The sequence below is a fragment of the Lytechinus variegatus genome, chromosome 15, assembly GCF_018143015.1.
Source record: "Lytechinus variegatus isolate NC3 chromosome 15, Lvar_3.0, whole genome shotgun sequence".
NCBI classification, from domain to species: Eukaryota; Metazoa; Echinodermata; class Echinoidea; order Temnopleuroida; family Toxopneustidae; genus Lytechinus; species Lytechinus variegatus.
The window spans coordinates 7,020,297-7,039,892 of record NC_054754.1 but is presented as its reverse complement, the minus strand read 5'-3'; the positions used below and the strand labels follow the sequence as shown (position 1 = coordinate 7,039,892).

Below are 19,596 nucleotides of genomic sequence, written 5' to 3'. Positions count from 1 at the left end.
TATATCTATATATATATATATATATATATATTTAAAAATTTAATGTAAAATTATTAAAAATGATCAAATAAAATACATTTTCATTTACAGTGTACAGTATCCACCACATCATCCTTTTGTCTTCTTGTATGTGTATTGCCTTTAATGGAATAGTAACATGTGCAGGTACTTGATTGATCTAATACCCTTTTCATAAACCTATCCTCCAATTAGCCGCCTAAGAGTAATGCGGATAATTCAATAAAAATTGCGTTCATAAACTCCGAAAATAAGCCGCATTATTTTTACTAGCGCCCGTCCTGAAAAAGGCGGATAATCGCCATGACAACTGGACACGCCCCCTCCGATGCGGTTGTGTTGGAAAAGGGTGACCTTGTGACCGCACCATGGCAATTATCCGCATTATTTGGAAATGCGTTCATAAACTCAAAATCTTATCCCGATGCCGCTATTATGCGGATAATAGCAGCATCAGAGTAATGCGGATAACTCTTGTCCTCCTCCAATTTTACGACCAAATTATGCTGCTATTAGCCGCCTAATTCATAGTAATTGGGTTTATGAAAGGGGTATCTGTTACTCAAACTTGAGCTTTACAAATTATGAAAATTGATGCTGATTCTGTAATGCTACATGTAAGTAAAAAATAAAGCACTTATAGCAGAGGCATTGATTGGAGGGGGGGGGGGAACATTTCATCTCTTTTAAGCTCCATATTCTTTGACAAAACAGTACACGTATTTAGGTCAAGTTTAAAATGGAAGCACTGGTTGTCAGAAACAGAAAAGACAATTTTTTAATGCGAACTTGTAATGACTGGTACATGGACAGTAGTACCCCCTCCCCCTGCCAAATCCCCGGATTCTATCCCTATTTCTACATACCTGATCTGATACCCTGATAATGCCACTTGGGATTCAGATGCTAAAATTTTACTGAATGTCTCTTGTAAAATCAGTGGCGGATCCAGGTGGGGGGGGGGGCACAGCTGGCCCATGCCCCCCTCCCACTTTGAGAGGCATTATCAAAATTTGTAACATAAAAAATGATGTTAAAACAGGAGTGTGCCCTCCTTTTGAAGGTGAATACCCCTTTTTTTTTGCTTGGCAAGCTTTTCCTCGGGGGGGGGGGGGGGAATGTGCCCCCCCTATTGAAAAATCCTGGATCCGCCCCTGCATGAAATGAATGAAAAGGGACTGAATCAGTCACCATATCTTGTGAACCAGGCAGAATGAGGCATGATTTATTGAGGCATAAAATGCTCAGTGTATTTAATGTATGGTGCACGTACAGTATGTGATAGAGACTGTTCCATGTTACTTCAGCTTGGTAGGTTTGATTGAATAACAGTCACGTAGGCCGCCAGGTAAATTGTAATGCTGAGTTAAAGATGGAATACGATAACATCAATCCTTCCCACGTTGCCTACAGGGCAGTTTTGTATTGCATGAAAGTTACATGTAAAGGGAGATACAAGTTCATGTACATTGTGAATGCCATGTTCATACACCATTTATTAGTTACGCTTCATAGAATCGTGGAAGATGATCAATATGAAAGAGCTCTATGGATGTAGAGTATGACACATTTGTTGTGGTGTGGAGACAAACATTTTCTTATAGTTCTATCCAGAGAGCCCACTATTTGACACGAAGTTGAGTGTGAGCAATCCCTGGAAATTATTTTTTATTATCATTCTGCTTTTAATAATATAAAGCAGGCATACACCATTGCTGAAACTGCTGTGTGAGTAAAATAATTATATGTACAGTACCATGTTTTAAAAGCACTCATCATTTGGTTATTGTTTACTTTCTGTGGTATTTCCCGAATAAAAGCATGATTGCAATAAGCTAGAATCATGCAAATTGCAATCATGCTTTTATTCAGAAAGTACCACAGAAACATCATTGCTGACAACTCATGAAACACCCACCTGAATTATTGTTAAGAAAATAATCTTGCATTTCATTTGGAATTGCATTTTGGTTGAAGTTGTTAATCTTACTAAAAAACCTTTATAGTCAGAATTCTGTGGGTGCATTGAATATTGAATCAACTCAATCAAGGATGTCTGGGACAGCAATTACGGAAAGGGTGAGAGATTATATTCACCCTTTAACAACTATGTACATGTATACTCTGCAAAAAGGTCAGTCTTGGAGTTGTTTCTGTATATATCCAGTTTGAATGCATTTTGGGACAGAGAGAGAACCCTGACTTTTCCTGTATTTTTCATGTATATTATTGCCATTTTCTGTCTTCCGAGTGTTCTGGAGAACAGTGACAGTTTAAGTTCATGATTTCTGGCGATTTGTGTTAGTGCTAATCATTTCCTGATGAAATGTATTAAATTAGTGGAATAACTCTCCAACCCTTACCCCCCACCCGAATGCTACATGTAACCCTAAAAAAATATTGGATGGCTCCTGTAAATTGATCTTGGAAAGATTGATGGGAAAAACAAAATAAATGTTGAATCACATTTACACAATGCTTTCTGTTAAAAGTTTCTAGAGATCTAGTTCTATATATACACATTGTGGGTGAGACTGGTCTTGAGGGAGACATGCTGCCTGCAAAGGAATATTATCCCCATTTTTACTGTTAGATCAGGGCAACATGGCCCTTTTGTAAATGTAAAGGGCAGCAATTTCAATGTTCGCCGAAAGTAGAATCAGTCAGTGTAATGTGTAATTCAAGCTCTTTAATAATTCATGTCCATTTCCCATTACTTTATTCATGTATAGAAATGTATTCCTGACAGTTGTCACGCCATTCAGTACTGCACACACAATATTGTGATTGGATCAAAATCAGCTGAAATTATGGATATTTTTATCATGGAGCAATTCATTAGAGGTGCACAGTGACAGTGGAAAGATGATTGATCTCATTTGTGTGTATCGGGGGGGGGGGGGGTAACTATGAATACATCATATGCCTAAGTTGCCTATTATTATATTGTGCTCATTGATAATACAGCTGAACTGTGGAGGGGGGGGGGGGCGTTTCATTAATGGACTTATTGGACGTTTTTTCCGACAAATCTCATTTATCTGACAGTTACCATAGTAACAGTACTTCTCAGCCAATCAAGATCAGGGAAAGATATCAGATCTGACAACTAGTCGTATGAAAATGTAGATGAGACGCTCCCTCGGTTCTATTGTGACATTATTGAATGTTGAATAATCAATGAGAAAAATGTGTTTATAATATATCTTGTCTTCAGAATGGCTCTTGAAGGTAAGAATATAAGATATTACATGTACAGTATATGAAGGTTCACAGCAGCTGCTATGTACAACACAAGTACCTCTTGAAACTCATTTCATATCTTCATGAGATTACTATCTGCTGTGTGGCATCTTGTTTGTATAATTTCTGTTTCCACGTGCAGCAATGGAAATACAGAGTTTTCATCTTTCATAAGCAATCCATCTGCATCGCAGCGTCTTGCGTGTTGTGCACAGTTGCACATCGAGATGGAAAGAGCTCTGCATGTATGTATTCTTGGCAATGTTAGTAAGCATTCTTTGGACAGCATGACTTGGTGCCTCTGATGTCATCTCTTGCTGTGATACTCCAAAGTGGATGGTTTTGATGGTTGCTCCCATGCTGGGAAAAAGGGATGCAGGAATGTGATGTGAGACCAGAGGTCAGGTAGAGGACGATAATGATTATGAATGACGATGGTGATGATGATGGTGATGATGATAGCAATAATGGTATTGTTTTACAGAGCACACACACTATCCAAAGGTGCTCATGGATAACTATGACACCAGTAATGCTGTTGATGATGACGGTGATGATGATGACAGTGATGATGATGACGATGCTGTTGATGATGGTGATGATGATGCTTATGTTGATGATGATTGATGAAGATGATGTTTTGATGATGATGATAGGGATGATTATGATATTTATAAGATGGTGATGGTGATGATGATGATGATAATGAGGATGATGATGATGCTTATGGTGATGATACATGTAATGCTTATGATGATGATGATGATGATTTGATGATGTATATGATGATAGGGATGATAACAATATTGATATTAAAGATGGTGATGATGATGATTTTGGATGACATCAATGGCAAATTGGCAATGATGATTATGGTGTTGGTGGTGATGATGATGCTGCTGAATGATGGTAACGTTGAAGATGGGAAATGTGGTGATGATGATAGCGATGTCATTGTTGCTGCTGCTGCTGATGAAGATGATGGTGAGGATTGCTTTATTATTGACTTGGGGGAGAAAATGGAAGTTTTATCTGTCAATGATCAGAACAAAAGGAGGACCAATTTCCATTCTGCATACATGTTAAGAGATCCTCTCTGTGATGGATTAGGGCAAGAGAGAAGACATTTCATCTTCTTAAGGATGAGGGAGAAGATGGTTCATTCTTAAAGAGGAATTAGAGATGGATGGGAGGCAGTGAAGGATGAAGGCTGTGATGTTAAAAGGGGGCACCTGATCCAGTAAGAGGGTGCATGTACATGTAGCTATGTAAATTGGACCACCTCTATAGATGCACAATATGTGATAAAGGGGAAGTTCATCATGACTATGGTATCAAAGATTGTCTGATAAAAGCATAAATTTCAGACATGACATGATTTCCTTCAGCATGAAATTTATCCACATTGTGCTACACTACACCCAGGTGTGTTTAATGGGCGTCTGGCAGGAATTTTTTCCTTCAAACACTTGAGTGTGTAACAGAAGCGCTGCTAACGCCAGGGTAATTACAGTATGCTGCATGTACTGGAGGCTACTGTAGTATAGATGAGTAGAGCTCCTACAAATTGCCTCACAAATTGTTACATACATGTATGCCTACATGTACATGTTCAAGCATTTGATGGAATTTCGCATTGCATGGCATATGGCGGGAGCTGCTTGAATATGTGTCGTCATAAACTTAATCCTTAAATCGGCCACTCAGATATTCATTTCTTATGTCACTGGTCATTTTATTTTGAAATACCCTGTAGAATCCAATTACCATACCCGTCTTGATGGGGAATGATATTTATCAATCCCCAAATCAGAGTCAGATATGCTGATTTTAGATAGCATGCATTCCAGTGGAATCAAGTTCAACCCCAACGGACGAGTACCCTTCTGATGATAGGAAACTGTCTGGAGTTTTGTTTATGGTAGCATGTTTGGAGTCAGAAGCCTTTAGTAGGGAACTATTCAGAAGGGCCTTCTGCACCATCCCGAGTTTTCAAATTAGCGCACTATTTCTGATCCGGCAAATTATCCCGATCTGAGCAACCTCAAGATTATTTGCAATGGAGACGCAATTATCGCGCTAGTTCGTAGGATTAATCTCGAGATTGCAATCCCAAGTCAACTTGGGATTATTTGCAAAATAGCACACTATTTTACGAATTATCGCGCTAATTCGCAGGTGCAGACGCACTCAGGATTATTTATTCACGGCGTCAGACCATAATGCATCGAAGCCATCGATGCCTCGCTCGAGCAGGAATCGCTCCTCTTGCGATGGTGGAGATGGGGTTTCTTGAATCTTGAGATTAACCGCGAAGAGGGCCGATTGGTCGAAAATCTTGAGATTGGGTAAACTCGGCATGGTGCAGCACTGCCTAGAGTGTCTTTCGAATACCTTAAAACACCATTCAAACTTCAGGTGTCTGTTATTGCGTTATGAAACCTTCAGTAATTTGATACAGATAAATGTAGTTGCCCTCTATGAAAAAAGCTAGTTAGTGTAGGGTTCATTTCATGGTTTCAAAATGCTATGAAATTAACCGAATAAAATAATTGTACATTCATGTTTTCATCAAGAATCAGATCAAAATACAATATAATTATGTAGATTATCAAGTGTTCAGAAAAATGTACAATCTGTTGACTAAATATTAGGCCTGGGATATTTATCAAATTGACTAAATTATATTTATCAAGTTGTTTTTAGAAATTTTTGAATATTTCTACATGTATCAGTAATGAGCGAAAATGTATGAGGGGCCAGACATGGCAGTCTGTGTTAGCCTTCATTTGAAATATGAAAAAATACCCCAATATGTTGATGATAAAATATTTGATCGTAAAATAATTTCAGATTGGTAGATAGCAAGTAACAATTGAAAATAAATATACTGGTACCAGCATAAAATGACTGTAGGCTATATATAGAGTAATGTTGGACTATATACTCCTACTCCAAGGCAAGTACATGTAATGTAAATCCTGTCTTTTATTGTTATTTATACTTTGGTCACATTTGCTCTATGGCGGCCGTATACGGCGAGTCGAAAACAGCCGTTTTTATTCATTTTTATTCAAACCCCACTGCATGCAGCTGGTACAGAAAATTTAAAACGGCTGTTTTCGACTTGCCGTATGGCCGCCGTAGAGCAAATGTGACCGAGTTATTAGTGTCTGCATCACTGTTTCTGAGAGCAGTGTGTAATTGGTCTGCCATTTTTGATAGATACATGGTTTTGAAAGATTTTCATATTTGAACACCCCCTTATGTCACTTTTCAAAAGCAGAAAATTAGAAAACATAATGAAGTGGTAAAAATTCATTATCCGGTGATATATTTTTTATATGGGGGGGGGCTGGGGAGGGGTAGCTGATGCACGAGCTACTCACCATGCTGTTTAAAGTATCATTAATTCCATAAATCTCAAAATATTTTTTGACCCATGGAAATCTGTATTTTTTTATATGATCCCTTTATAATCCTGAAATAAAAAAAAACCTTTGTTTCCTTAGGCTTAACATTTGTGTCTTGACCATGTTTAATTGTGACAGAATGTCATTGTTGTAACATAAAAAAGATAATGAATTTAAACAATGTGACCTGACAACAATGTAGGGCCTATGTCTGGAGTATTGTTTTTGATTGACACTATTAAAATAATGAATGTTTTTTTTAATTGATATTGAATTATTGATAGTATTTGATGTACATGTATTCCCAATATTGTGAATCATTTTAATGAAGCTGGTCATTTGCTGATACATGTGTAAGAGATAGGAGCTCGGTATATTTGCATGATTTTTTTGCATCAATAAAAAAATTGCAAATAAAAGTTGTGAGTTTTGTTCTTGCTACCAGGACACAGCACTTAAATTTTGCATAGTGTAAAAGTGGCATTTGGTGGAAGATTGACTTGTCAAGTTAGATAGATGGGTTGATAACTCATGGGTGACAGGCCCAGATTTGTAGGGTTGATCAAGGTAATCACTGAAAGCATGATGCCATGTCAACAGCCAAGCTTGGTTACCAGTCACCAGCCAATCTCATTATCACACTTCACTAGAGTGCATATTGCCATGGGCGGGAAGGAGGAGACCCATTTCCATGTTTTTCAAAGTTTCGTCCATGAGCGTCGTAAACATTTGTAATACACATTTTCCTTTGATGCGAGCCCAAGATCTTGTGCAAACCACTGTATTGCTGGTATGACATTCTGACATTGGGTTTGATTCAAAAATTCATTTGTTATTTTAGGGGCTACTTTTCAAAATTTACGGCCTAAAATCTCCAACAATGGATAATGTTTAACATTGCAATGAATGGGGATCTTCCAGGGCTTCTTTTTTATGGTGGTGGGGGGGGGGGGGCTGGAGCCCTAGTGTAATTTTTTCCCTCCTGGAGACCCTATCCATATTTGTATGAAAGTGTACCTTTTCAGCTTTAATAATAGATTTTTTTCTCGCTTTATTAAGTACATGTATATTTACCATTTTTTCATGAATTTCTCAAATGGCAGAAAAATATGAAAAAAATCCTTTGCCATTGATATCGCCAGCTTCCTGCATGTCTCATGTCAAGGTGGCATGTTAATAAAGGAACCTATTCTTCACCCTCAAGTGAGCTGTAACGCACAACAAACAGAGGTTAATTGCTTTTCTCACTTATCAAATATAAGTTAATTGCGAGGAACCAGACAAATGAATAAAATAAATTTAACCTTTTTTGTTGTACATGTGAGTGCATGAAAGTACAAATTACAAAACATGTTCATGTACATGTATACAAGGTATTTGTCAAACCTTTACATGGAATATTTTTGTGAGGGTGTTTGGTGGGGTAAAGGAAAAAATATAAATGAAAATCAAAAAGTGATTCAATGGCATATAAAGCTGGGGTGTTCAAATTAAACCTGAGGATGGTTTAATAGCATTTGTCTTTGTAATTGGTTGTGTCTAGTGGCAATTACTTGACTTTTCCAGTGCATGTTTACCGGAAATTAAACATTTTTTACAGTGGATGTGAATGAAAACAATGTAGGCCTAACGTTTCCCATTTATGCAAGGCTTTAACATGGCCCTGGAACCATTTTTTTTGCTGGAGGTGCTGAAGAAAATTTGACAAGACCCCCCTCATAAAATGATTTTCACTATGAACTGAAGGTTGTTTTGGTCACAAGAGATTTGACAAGCAAAAGAGAGGGGGGGGGGGGTGTAAATTGTCAGAGTATTCATTTATTCAGATTAACTAATTATATGCCAAATCCAGTGCTATGATTTGCTCAGACGTCCCATGACGTCAGAAGCGAGAAATCTTCAGTGACAATTTTGGCCTTGTCGCTTGGAGGCGCTGTGTAATCTGAGCAGTAAGAATTGACACGTGTGTTGATAAACATAATCACGATAATTCCATAGATTCACCGCTATTTTGTCGTATTTTGATGAGCCAATGTTGTAAGTAAATAATTATGAGTTGAATTTGAGGTTTCATTTATCATGTGTATGAGAGACAATGAATTATGCTGTTTTTAAACACTATTAATTTGAGTACAAAAATTACAGCTCATTCTAGGTTTCAGAACTAGGTGTGAGTTCGCTCGTAATAATGTAGCCTATTGGGAGAGTGCCTAAATGAAAGTGTTAATTAGTTCCCCGTACGTTGTACAGTAAATATAGAAAGGTTTATACATGCACAGAAACGTAATTTCTGAGTATTTATGAACACTTATGAGCCAGCCTGTAAATGCTGGACATATAAATGTATTATTCATATTACATATGTCAAGGATGCCAGTTTCTAGGCAAACAAAGCCTGAATTTATGTTGATAAACAAAGCTTAGCCAGATATTTTTTATGCCATATTTTAGGCTGTTTGGGGTTTGAAAACCATACAAGCTATATGGCCAACTGTCTTTTTAGGCACACATTAATTTTAACTGGCAACCCTGATATGTGTAAGCATGAATTTATAAGTTGTAATTTAGGACAAGAATGTGTCATTTTAGTGCATGAATGATAATTATCACAGCATGTATATTTAATGAGGTCAGTAAAGATAGGCCAGTGTGCACTAAGCATACAATGTATTGTGGTTGTTGTTTTTGTGCACACAGTGCGTTGTGCTGGTGGTTTTTTATTTTTATTGCCAAACCTAAAGATGATATGAGGATTTAATAGTTGACACATTAGTTTATTGACTTGCTTATTGTGAGACATTTCATAGAAATTATTAGGATTACTGATGGAATCTAAAAGAGTGTTTCATCAGGTTAGATTATAGAACTCAGCACACAAAATGACACCAAACTGAAGACTTATATCATATGCATATGCAAAGGCATTTATTGATGATATAATGAAACTGATGAAGTAACTGAAACTGATGTAGCTGATATAGCTTTATGCAAATGAGGTTATTTAAAGGGACAACAAAGGATAAAGAGTTGATATTTGTTTGATACAAAAGAATGATTTTTTATTTATACCTGCAATTTATATTCATGTGACATAACATGCTACTGAGAAGTTGACTCACATGTATGTATGTATACAAGATAATTTATGATTCTTTATTTTATATCTTATTAAATTGCAGGTTGAACCTTGCTACTTGCATCTTTATATTGGACGCATGGTCTCACAACTCTGGTTTATTGTTGTCACGGTGGTCTGTGGGGAAATTAGTTAACGTCACCTACAGTTCAACAACAACGCTTATGCGTTAGTCACCCTACCATATGTCACCCTGATTATTGACACCCTTTATCTGAATGTGAATCAGGATGTGTGCTGCAAAATCAGATGGTAAACCGGATGGTAAACGAAATGTCAAACCAGACGTCAAATCAGTCACCAAGCCGGACGTCAAACTGGACATCAAACCGGAAGACTCTGTCAGCCAATGTGGGAGCAAGACTTCCGCAGCTACCTCGACTTCTAGTTCGAGTACCCATTTACGAGCCAAGGCAATGGCCAAGCGTGCAGCCCTTGCAGCAGCGGCTAAGGGATTGCAACTTCAGCAAGAACTAGAGGCAGAGCAACTTCGATTAAAGCAGAAGCAGGCACTTTTGGAACTCCAGACTAAACTTGAGATTGCAAAGGCTGAAGAGATGATCTACAATGAACTCTATGAAGAGAATGATGATAAGAAGCCACAAACAAGTCACACCAAGAATACCACTCAAGAACACACTGAGTCTGGCTTAGATACTAACCCTCAAGGTCAAGGTAAAGGTCACGTTAAATTGGAACCAAATCTAGATGACACAATTCCTTATCCAATTTCAGCAAGATCGCCCTCATTCGGGCAAGCTGAAGGACAATACCAGATGCCAGATAACTTCCAACAGATGTCCCAGGCTCAACTCAACAATCAACGTCTTCTAGAGGCCATAAGTTTGTCCAACGCAGATGTCTTCAAGTTCAATGGGGACCCATTAAGATACTTTGAATTTGTCCGATCTTTCGACAACCTCATTGGACGTTCAGCACTCGACAATGGTGCTAAACTCTTGAGGCTGTTTAACAGTTGCGAAGGAGAACCGAAGAAGATCGTTCAGTGCTGCATGATTATGGACCCTGCTGTTGGATATCACAAGGCCAGGACACTCTTAGAAGACAGATTTGGGAGTAGATTTAAGATCAGTCAAGCATGGGTGAGAAAGGTCACAAGCGGACCAAACTTGAGACCTACTGACAAATCAGGACTACAGAGATTTTCTGATGACCTCAAGATCTGCAACACCACCCTTCAAGCATTGGGAATGATGTCTGAGATGAGCAACCAACAACATATGATGAAGATCATTGAGAGGTTGCCGTATTACTTGAAGAGTAGATGGCTACGAGTCGTGAAGGACATTCGTCACCATGGACGTGCACCAAACATCACTGACGTGGTTAACTTTGTCTCGGATGCAGCTGAAGAGGTAAATGACCCTGTGTTTGGAGCCTTGGTTGAGGTGAAGAGAGAATATCCTCCCTCTAGACAGCCTGTTAAGCAGAAGACTACTACTAGTTCCTTCACAACATCTGCAGATGACAATAACAACAAGACATTCAAGCGCAAATGTTATTTGTGCAAAGCGGAACACAGTCTCTTTGGATGTGATACGTTCAAGAAGATGACTCCTGCTGAAAGATTGCAGTTTGCGAAGAAGGCTGGTGTCTGCTTCAATTGCCTGGTCAAAGGTCACATGACAAAGGATTGTTATTTGAAGAGGACTTGTACAGTTGACGGATGTGGCAGGAAACACACAAAGTTCCTTCACATAGCTCCTGGTAAACAACAGCAATCAGGAAATTCCCAACAACCAGCTCAGTTTGATTCTCAAGCCCAGCCTGATCAGCAACCTCTTGGTACACAAAGTCACGTCACAGGGGCCGGTAAATTGAAGGTGGCTCTTCCCATTCTACCAGTACGGGTCTATTCATCTGAGGATGACTTTACTGTTGACACATTTGCCATGCTTGATCCAGGTTCGACGACCTCCTTCTGTACAGAAGACTTACGCAAAAGACTTCATGCTACCGGGAAGAAAAGAACACTTTCTCTGTCAACTCTGGAGCATGCAAACAATCAGTTGGAATGCCTGGAAATTAGTCTTACAGTTCAGGCCCATGATACAGATGAACTCGTCACCCTTCCTCATGTTTACACCAAGAAGGCTATCAATATAAGCTGCAACAATGTAAGTCAAGAAGACATATCAAGATTTCCTCATCTCAAGGATTTGAATATCTTAGATTCTACCAGCTTCGTGAAGGTCGACTTATTGATTGGCCAAGACACCCCTGAGGCATTGATTCCTTTGGAAGTACGACGAGGGGAAGATGGTCCTTTTGCCATCAAGACAAAGCTTGGCTGGACACTCAACGGACCTTTGGTAAACATAGATGAAGGAAACACACAGGCATCTTCAAGTTTCATATCCAATGATGATAGTTTGGAAACCCAGCTGAAACTGTTCTGGTCTATGGAAACTGTGAAGGGTCCAGAAGATGCAAGAGGAATGTCCGTCAATGACAGAAGGGCATTACAAGTTTGGGACAATTCTGTTTGTCTTAAGGAAGGACACTATGAACTCTCCATCCCTTTCAAGGAGGACCCTCCTAGACTACCAGATAGCCGTCCTATGGCTGAATCAAGATTGCAGTCACTTGGTAAAAGGTTGGCAAAGGATGAACGACTGCACACCAAATACAAGGAGGGAATTGCAGATTTGCTCCAACAAAACTTTGCAGAAGAGGTCCCAGATCAGGAAGAAGACAGCAATTGTCCTACTTGGTATCTGCCCCATCATCCTGTGTTTAACCCCAAGAAGCCAGACAAAACAAGAATTGTTTTTGACTGTGCTGCAAAGTCTCAGGGACGGTCTTTGAATGATGCTGTTATGCAAGGCCCAGACATGACAAACAAGCTGCTTGGAGTTCTCCTGCGCTTTAGACAAGAACCTGCCGCCATGATGGCTGATATCCAAGCCATGTTCCACCAAGTCCGTGTACCACAAGCAGAGCGTGATGTGCTCAGATTCCTCTGGTGGCCAGAAGGTAACTTGGAACTACAACCCAAGCTATTTCGAATGTGTGTGCATCTATTTGGTGGAACATGGAGCCCCAGTGTTTGCAGTTACGCTCTGAAGAGGACGGCAGAGGACCATCAGGAAGAATACAGCCCTGAAGCAGTGACAGCTGTTGCGCATAACTTCTATGTTGACGATTGCCTTATTTCCTGTGAAAATGAAGAAAAGGCAATAACTGTTGCAGCAGAGTTAAGGAACCTACTGGAAAAGGGTGGTTTCAAGTTGACGAAGTGGGCAAGCAATAGCTCGAAAGTCCTTACATCAATTCCTGAGGAAGACAGAGCCAAGCAAGTTAAAGGTTTGGATCTCAACTGTGACACCCTGCCTATTGAGAGGGCCCTTGGAGTTGAATGGAATACTGAACTGGACTGCTTTAGCTATAAGATCACTCCCAAGGATAAACCATTGACTCGTCGAGGATTGTTAAGTGAAGTAGCGTCTGTGTATGATCCGTATGGATTTGCTGGCCCGTTCATCTTGTATGCCAAAGGATTGCTACAGGGACTGACAGCCATGAAATTGGGATGGGATGATCCCATTCCAGATGAATATCGGGTCAGATGGCAAAAATGGAAGGCTGAGCTATCTCAGATGGAAGATGTAAAAATCAATCGATGCTACAAGCCTTATGACTTTGAACAAGTGGTGGAAAATCAACTTCATCATTTTTGTGATGCTTCAGAGAAAGCATATGGGGTAGTGACGTATCTACGCATGAAGAATGAGAAAGGAGAAGTCGACTGCAACATCGTCTTGGCCAAATCTCGTCTAACCCCCCTCAAGAAAGTGACACTTCCTAGATTGGAACTCATGGCTGCAACCTTGGCAGTAACGATGGATGGAATGATCAGACATGAGCTTGATCTTCAGCTCAAGGAATCAGTCTTCTGGACAGACAGTGCCATTGTACTGCATTACATCAGCAATGAAGACAAGAGATTTCATACTTTCGTCGCTAATAGAATTGCCGCCATAAGAGAGGGATCAAATCCAAAGCAGTGGAGACATGTGAGCTCTGACCTGAACCCTGCAGATGACATCACTAGAGGACTGACACCAAGAGAATTGAATGGCAGATGGCTAACAGGACCAGATTTCCTGTATGCTGATGAAGAAGAATGGCCAAGATGTCTTGAACTTCAAGGACACAAATTGAACAATGACCCAGAGGTCAAACAAGGTCAAACTCAAGGAGTATTTTCTTCTACGCACTCAGAAGATGTCATTGAAGCTCTGATAAGAAGGTATTCATCATGGTTTTGCCTGAAGAAAGCTGTAGTGTATATGCTGAGACTCAGAAGCTATTTGAGATGGAAAGCAGGTCACAAGGTCAATTTTGAAGGATCTCAAATGAATCACCCTTTGTTTTTGTCAGAGATGAAGAAAGCAGAAGAAGCTGTCATACACTATGTGCAAAAAACACATTTCAAGACTGAGTATGAATACCTTGAAGGAATGCCCCAAATCAACAAAGAAAATGACAAGTCAGTGAAGTCAAAGGAAAGAAAGGTAATGAAATCAAGTTCCTTGTCAAAACTCAACCCAGAAATGAATGAAAACGGACTCATTTGTGTAGGAGGCCGACTGCAGCATAGTACTCTGAATGAAGGACTCAAGCATCCACTAATTCTTCCCAGGAAACATCATGTCGTTGAGCTGCTTGTAAGACATTTCCATGAACTCACTGGACATTCTGGACAGGAACATGTCTTAGCACGCTTGAGAGAACGCTATTGGATAATTGGAGGACGTTCTGCAGTAAAGGAAGTACTACGCAAATGTTTTGTTTGCAGACGGCAATCATCACAGCCCATGGAACAGAAGATGTCTGATCTGCCTCGAGAGAGAATCACCCCTGATAAGCCTCCATTCACTAATGTGGGGGTAGACTGCTTTGGACCATTTACTGTAAAACAGGGACGAAAGGACGTCAAGAGATATGGATGCATATTTACATGTTTGGTTCTGAGAGCCATCCATATTGAGGTTCTTCATGCTATGGACACAGACTCGTTCATCAATGGTCTGGAAAGATTCATCTCGAGACGAGGAAGACCAGAGGTTATCTGGTCAGATAATGGCAGTAACTTTGTTGGGGCTGAGAGAGAATTGAGAGAAGGAATCAAATGCTGGAATCAACGCCAAATTCATCAATTCCTACTTCAGAGGGAAATCACCTGGAAATTCAACCCACCTACAGCATCTCATATGGGAGGTGCTTGGGAGCGCCAGATAAGAACTGTACGCAAAGTCTTGGGTGCTCTCATGATGCAGCAAAGTCTCCACGATGAAGGACTGACTACGCTAATGTGCAAGGTGGAGGCGATTGTCAACGGGCGCCCGCTGACTGTGGTGTCTGCAGATCGGAGGGATCCTGAACCTCTGACGCCTAATCACCTCCTTTTGATTAGGCCGAATGCTGAGCTACCTCCAGGGGTATTCGACCAGAGTGATCTCTACTCACGCAGAAGGTGGAGACAGGTGCAGTACCTCGCTGATGTATTTTGGAGGAGATGGACGAAGGAGTATCTGCCAACATTACAACACCGCCAGAAGTGGGTCAAAGAAAGAAGAAATCTCGACGTGGATGACGTCGTTCTCGTCGTCGATGACATGCCTCGTAACAAATGGTTGCTGGGCAGAGTGGTTGAAATCTACCCCGGCAAGGATAAGCTTGTGCGGTCAGCAAAGGTGAAAGTGGTCACAGGAGAATTGACAAGACCGATTCACAAATTGTGCTTGTTGGAATCCGTGGAAAGTGATGAAAAGTAATGCCATTTGTTTGAATAATCTATTTGAAATTTCCTGAATTTGAGAGAAGAATATTCAACATATCTTGGGAGCGTTGGAGAATGTGATTTATGCATACAAAATATGTGAAATAATGTTTTTTGATGGAAGAAATTTCATATTGCAAATACATGTAATTCAAATATGAAAGTTTGATCATATGCAAAATTTGTGTTCTAACGATTTGGAGCAAATTGGATGTAGATTCGCGAATTTGAATTTTGGATCATGGAGATATGCATAATTTTGAGCTTGGATCCGCACATTCAGCATATCCGACCCCGGATTGATTCGCGAAATCAGCGAAGGATTCATGAACATTGTTGATATCGCGATTCGCGAAGCTTATGGATGAGACTTCAGCCAAGAGATGAAATCAGAGCGGTTTCAATATTTGAAAGAAAGGAAGAACAATGCAGCAAGATTATTTAATGATGAGATGAAAATGATATTCAGACTCTAAAGAAACTTGCAGACTCTAAATAAATCTTGCAAAACTTTAAAATCACAGAAACATTACATTTTCTGAGACTGTGAACATTGACTCTGAACTCAGAACTTTGAAAACAACTTTCAGACACTCAGATGGTTGAAACAACTGAACTTTTGAACTTTCGCGATTTGAGGAATGTCTTATATTCTTGAGTTGAATTTATGCCTGTATGCATTTTATGCCTTTATTCATGTGTGAAAATGCATTCAATAAGACAGTTAAAGAAATTTGAAGTGAAATACATAATTTTTCTTTGATTTTCTTAGTAAGTTAGTGTCATACAAAAAAAACAAAAAAGCAAAAAAATACATGACGCCACTTTTGATATTTTGAACATTGAATATATGCAAGAGGAACAAATTGAATGCCTTTTCACTATTTGACATAATATAGACATGATTTTTGCATGAAATGTCATTTGTGTCATTTTTTATTTGATGAGTATGAATTTTCTGCAATTTTTTTTTTTTTTTTTAACCTGAATATTTGTGATACAGAAATCTGTGCAGTTTGACAAATATTTTTTGTTTGATTTATTCTTACAACTCCAGAATGATATGTGGAGTACAGATAAATTTCTTTCAATTGAGGAAATTTGTATTTCAAGTCCAGATAATTTTAGGTTTATTTCTGCAGAATTGAAGATGTCATATTAACAGAGGTTATATATTTCTTCATTAGTTTGTACACTTCTTTTGAATGACGTGCAATTATTGTCAGGTAGTAGCAAAATGTGTTTCTCTTCAAATTTAAAGGAGTGAATCAAGCAGATTCTCATTCTAGAAATACATTTGTAGCTTAAGAAACTATGTGCAATATTTATATAATGCTTATAATCAAAGGCAATGTAGGTTACACAAGTTGAGGCTCATTTAAGACTAGAGTGATGTTTAAAGGCACTCATATGAATATTTATCAAAAACGATACTATTTTTGATGTATTTATTTTGGTCTGTCAATTTACTTAAAGAAAATGTGGTAAATGTTCAGTGATTTGAACTTCTCATTTAAGGGGCCGGGATGTAAATTGTCAGAGTATTCATTTATTCAGATTAACTAATTATATGCCAAATCCAGTGCTATGATTTGCTCAGACGTCCCATGACGTCAGAAGCGAGAAATCTTCAGTGACAATTTTGGCCTTGTCGCTTGGAGGCGCTGTGTAATCTGAGCAGCAAGAATTGACACGTGTGTTGATAAACATAATCACGATAATTCCATAGATTCACCGCTATTTTGTCGTATTTTGATGAGCCAATGTTGTAAGTAAATAATTATGAGTTGAATTTGAGGTTTCATTTATCATGTGTATGAGAGACAATGAATTATGCTGTTTTTAAACACTATTAATTTGAGTACAAAAATTACAGCTCATTCTAGGTTTCAGAACTAGGTGTGAGTTCGCTCGTAATAATGTAGCCTATTGGGAGAGTGCCTAAATGAAAGTGTTAATTAGTTCCCCGTACGTTGTACAGTAAATATAGAAAGGTTTATACATGCACAGAAACGTAATTTCTGAGTATTTATGAACACTTATGAGCCAGCCTGTAAATGCTGGACATATAAATGTATTATTCATATTACATATGTCAAGGATGCCAGTTTCTAGGCAAACAAAGCCTGAATTTATGTTGATAAACAAAGCTTAGCCAGATATTTTTTATGCCATATTTTAGGCTGTTTGGGGTTTGAAAACCATACAAGCTATATGGCCAACTGTCTTTTTAGGCACACATTAATTTTAACTGGCAACCCTGATATGTGTAAGCATGAATTTATAAGTTGTAATTTAGGACAAGAATGTGTCATTTTAGTGCATGAATGATAATTATCACAGCATGTATATTTAATGAGGTCAGTAAAGATAGGCCAGTGTGCACTAAGCATACAATGTATTGTGGTTGTTGTTTTTGTGCACACAGTGCGTTGTGCTGGTGGTTTTTTATTTTTATTGCCAAACCTAAAGATGATATGAGGATTTAATAGTTGACACATTAGTTTATTGACTTGCTTATTGTGAGACATTTCATAGAAATTATTAGGATTACTGATGGAATCTAAAAGAGTGTTTCATCAGGTTAGATTATAGAACTCAGCACACAAAATGACACCAAACTGAAGACTTATATCATATGCATATGCAAAGGCATTTATTGATGATATAATGAAACTGATGAAGTAACTGAAACTGATGTAGCTGATATAGCTTTATGCAAATGAGGTTATTTAAAGGGACAACAAAGGATAAAGAGTTGATATTTGTTTGATACAAAAGAATGATTTTTTATTTATACCTGCAATTTATATTCATGTGACATAACATGCTACTGAGAAGTTGACTCACATGTATGTATGTATACAAGATAATTTATGATTCTTTATTTTATATCTTATTAAATTGCAGGTTGAACCTTGCTACTTGCATCTTTATATTGGACGCATGGTCTCACAACTCTGGTTTATTGTTGTCACGGTGGTCTGTGGGGAAATTGGTTAACGTCACCTACAGGGTTCGCTAAAAAATGAATGTAATTTTTGTCCCCAAAAATTTTGACAAGCAAAAAATAGGGTTTAAAAACAAAATGTATGTAATTTTCCATACATTTCTCAAATTTGACACACCTACTAGAATTCCAGGGGATGCTGCCTCTGGAGAATAATAGATGCAGCAACCCCAGGGTGAGAGTAATACCTTGGTCACATTTGCTCTACGGCGAGTCGAAAACAGCCGTTTAAATATTTTTTTTGTATCAACTACATATAGGTGGCTTCAATCAAAATCAATAAAACAGCTGTTTTTGACTCACTGTATGGCCGCCGTAGAGCAAATGTGACCAAGGTATAAGTCAGCAGCCCCTTCCTCGGGCCATGGGCTTTAAACTTGAACCTGTGTTCAGTATAGCATTCAGTCAATTATCTTGATTTCTCTCAAGGACAATTGGTACCCATATCTGTACAGTGCCTGCCCCCAACTCACCAGAGTCCTGTCCTGTACAAAAGCAGTTCTTTGCTAAGCTGTTATCAAGTGTGAAAGGTACATCTCTAGGCGGTTTCAAACCGCCTCGATCACAAGAATCCCCGTTAAATTACGAGAACTTTTTAGGCTGAAAAATACCGGTTAATTATTCCTGCATTCACACCGCCCTGAAACATACCCTTCGGGATAAGTTCCTGAAGTTACGAGCATGCGCAGTATGGTCTGATAAGCAGGCAAGGCGCGAGATTCAAAATCACTAGCCCAGCAGCCACCCACATCTCCCGCGCCCAACGACACGCTGGGCTAAAAGTTCCTGTAATTTGCTTTCACATCGCCAAAATACCTGCGACCTTGGAAAAATCCCCGCGAAAGTTCTTGTAATTTCGCCAAGTACGTACTATTTAGCGGGTATTTTCTTTCGGGGAGATTACGCGTAGTTTGCTTTCACATTACCAAAATACCTGGTATTTTCTGATCGGGGTAAATTTCCCGATCAG

The 19,596-nt window shown here is 38.9% G+C and overlaps 1 protein-coding gene and 1 long non-coding RNA gene across 2 annotated transcripts; both read left to right on the top strand.

Annotated features, from left to right (window-relative positions):
• Positions 1 to 8,474: 8,474 nt before the first annotated feature.
• LOC121428992 lies at positions 8,475 to 15,611 on the top strand. Its single transcript, XM_041625889.1, has 2 exons — positions 8,475 to 8,711; positions 9,854 to 15,611. The coding sequence occupies exon 2, from the start codon at positions 10,041 to 10,043 to the stop codon at positions 15,609 to 15,611; it is 5,571 nt and encodes a 1,856-aa protein (XP_041481823.1). The 5' UTR covers positions 8,475 to 8,711; positions 9,854 to 10,040.
• An 814-nt stretch (positions 15,612 to 16,425) lies between these two features.
• LOC121428726 lies at positions 16,426 to 18,559 on the top strand. The gene is made up of 2 exons (XR_005971825.1): positions 16,426 to 17,384; positions 18,527 to 18,559. It is a non-coding gene; the product is annotated as an uncharacterized LOC121428726 (long non-coding RNA).
• The last annotated feature ends 1,037 nt before the right edge of the window (positions 18,560 to 19,596 follow it).

Excerpts from the sequence above, each read along its gene's own strand:
- LOC121428992 (XM_041625889.1), top strand. The coding sequence starts at position 10,041 with ATGTGTGCTGCAAAATCAGATGGTAAACCGGATGGTAAACGAAATGTC.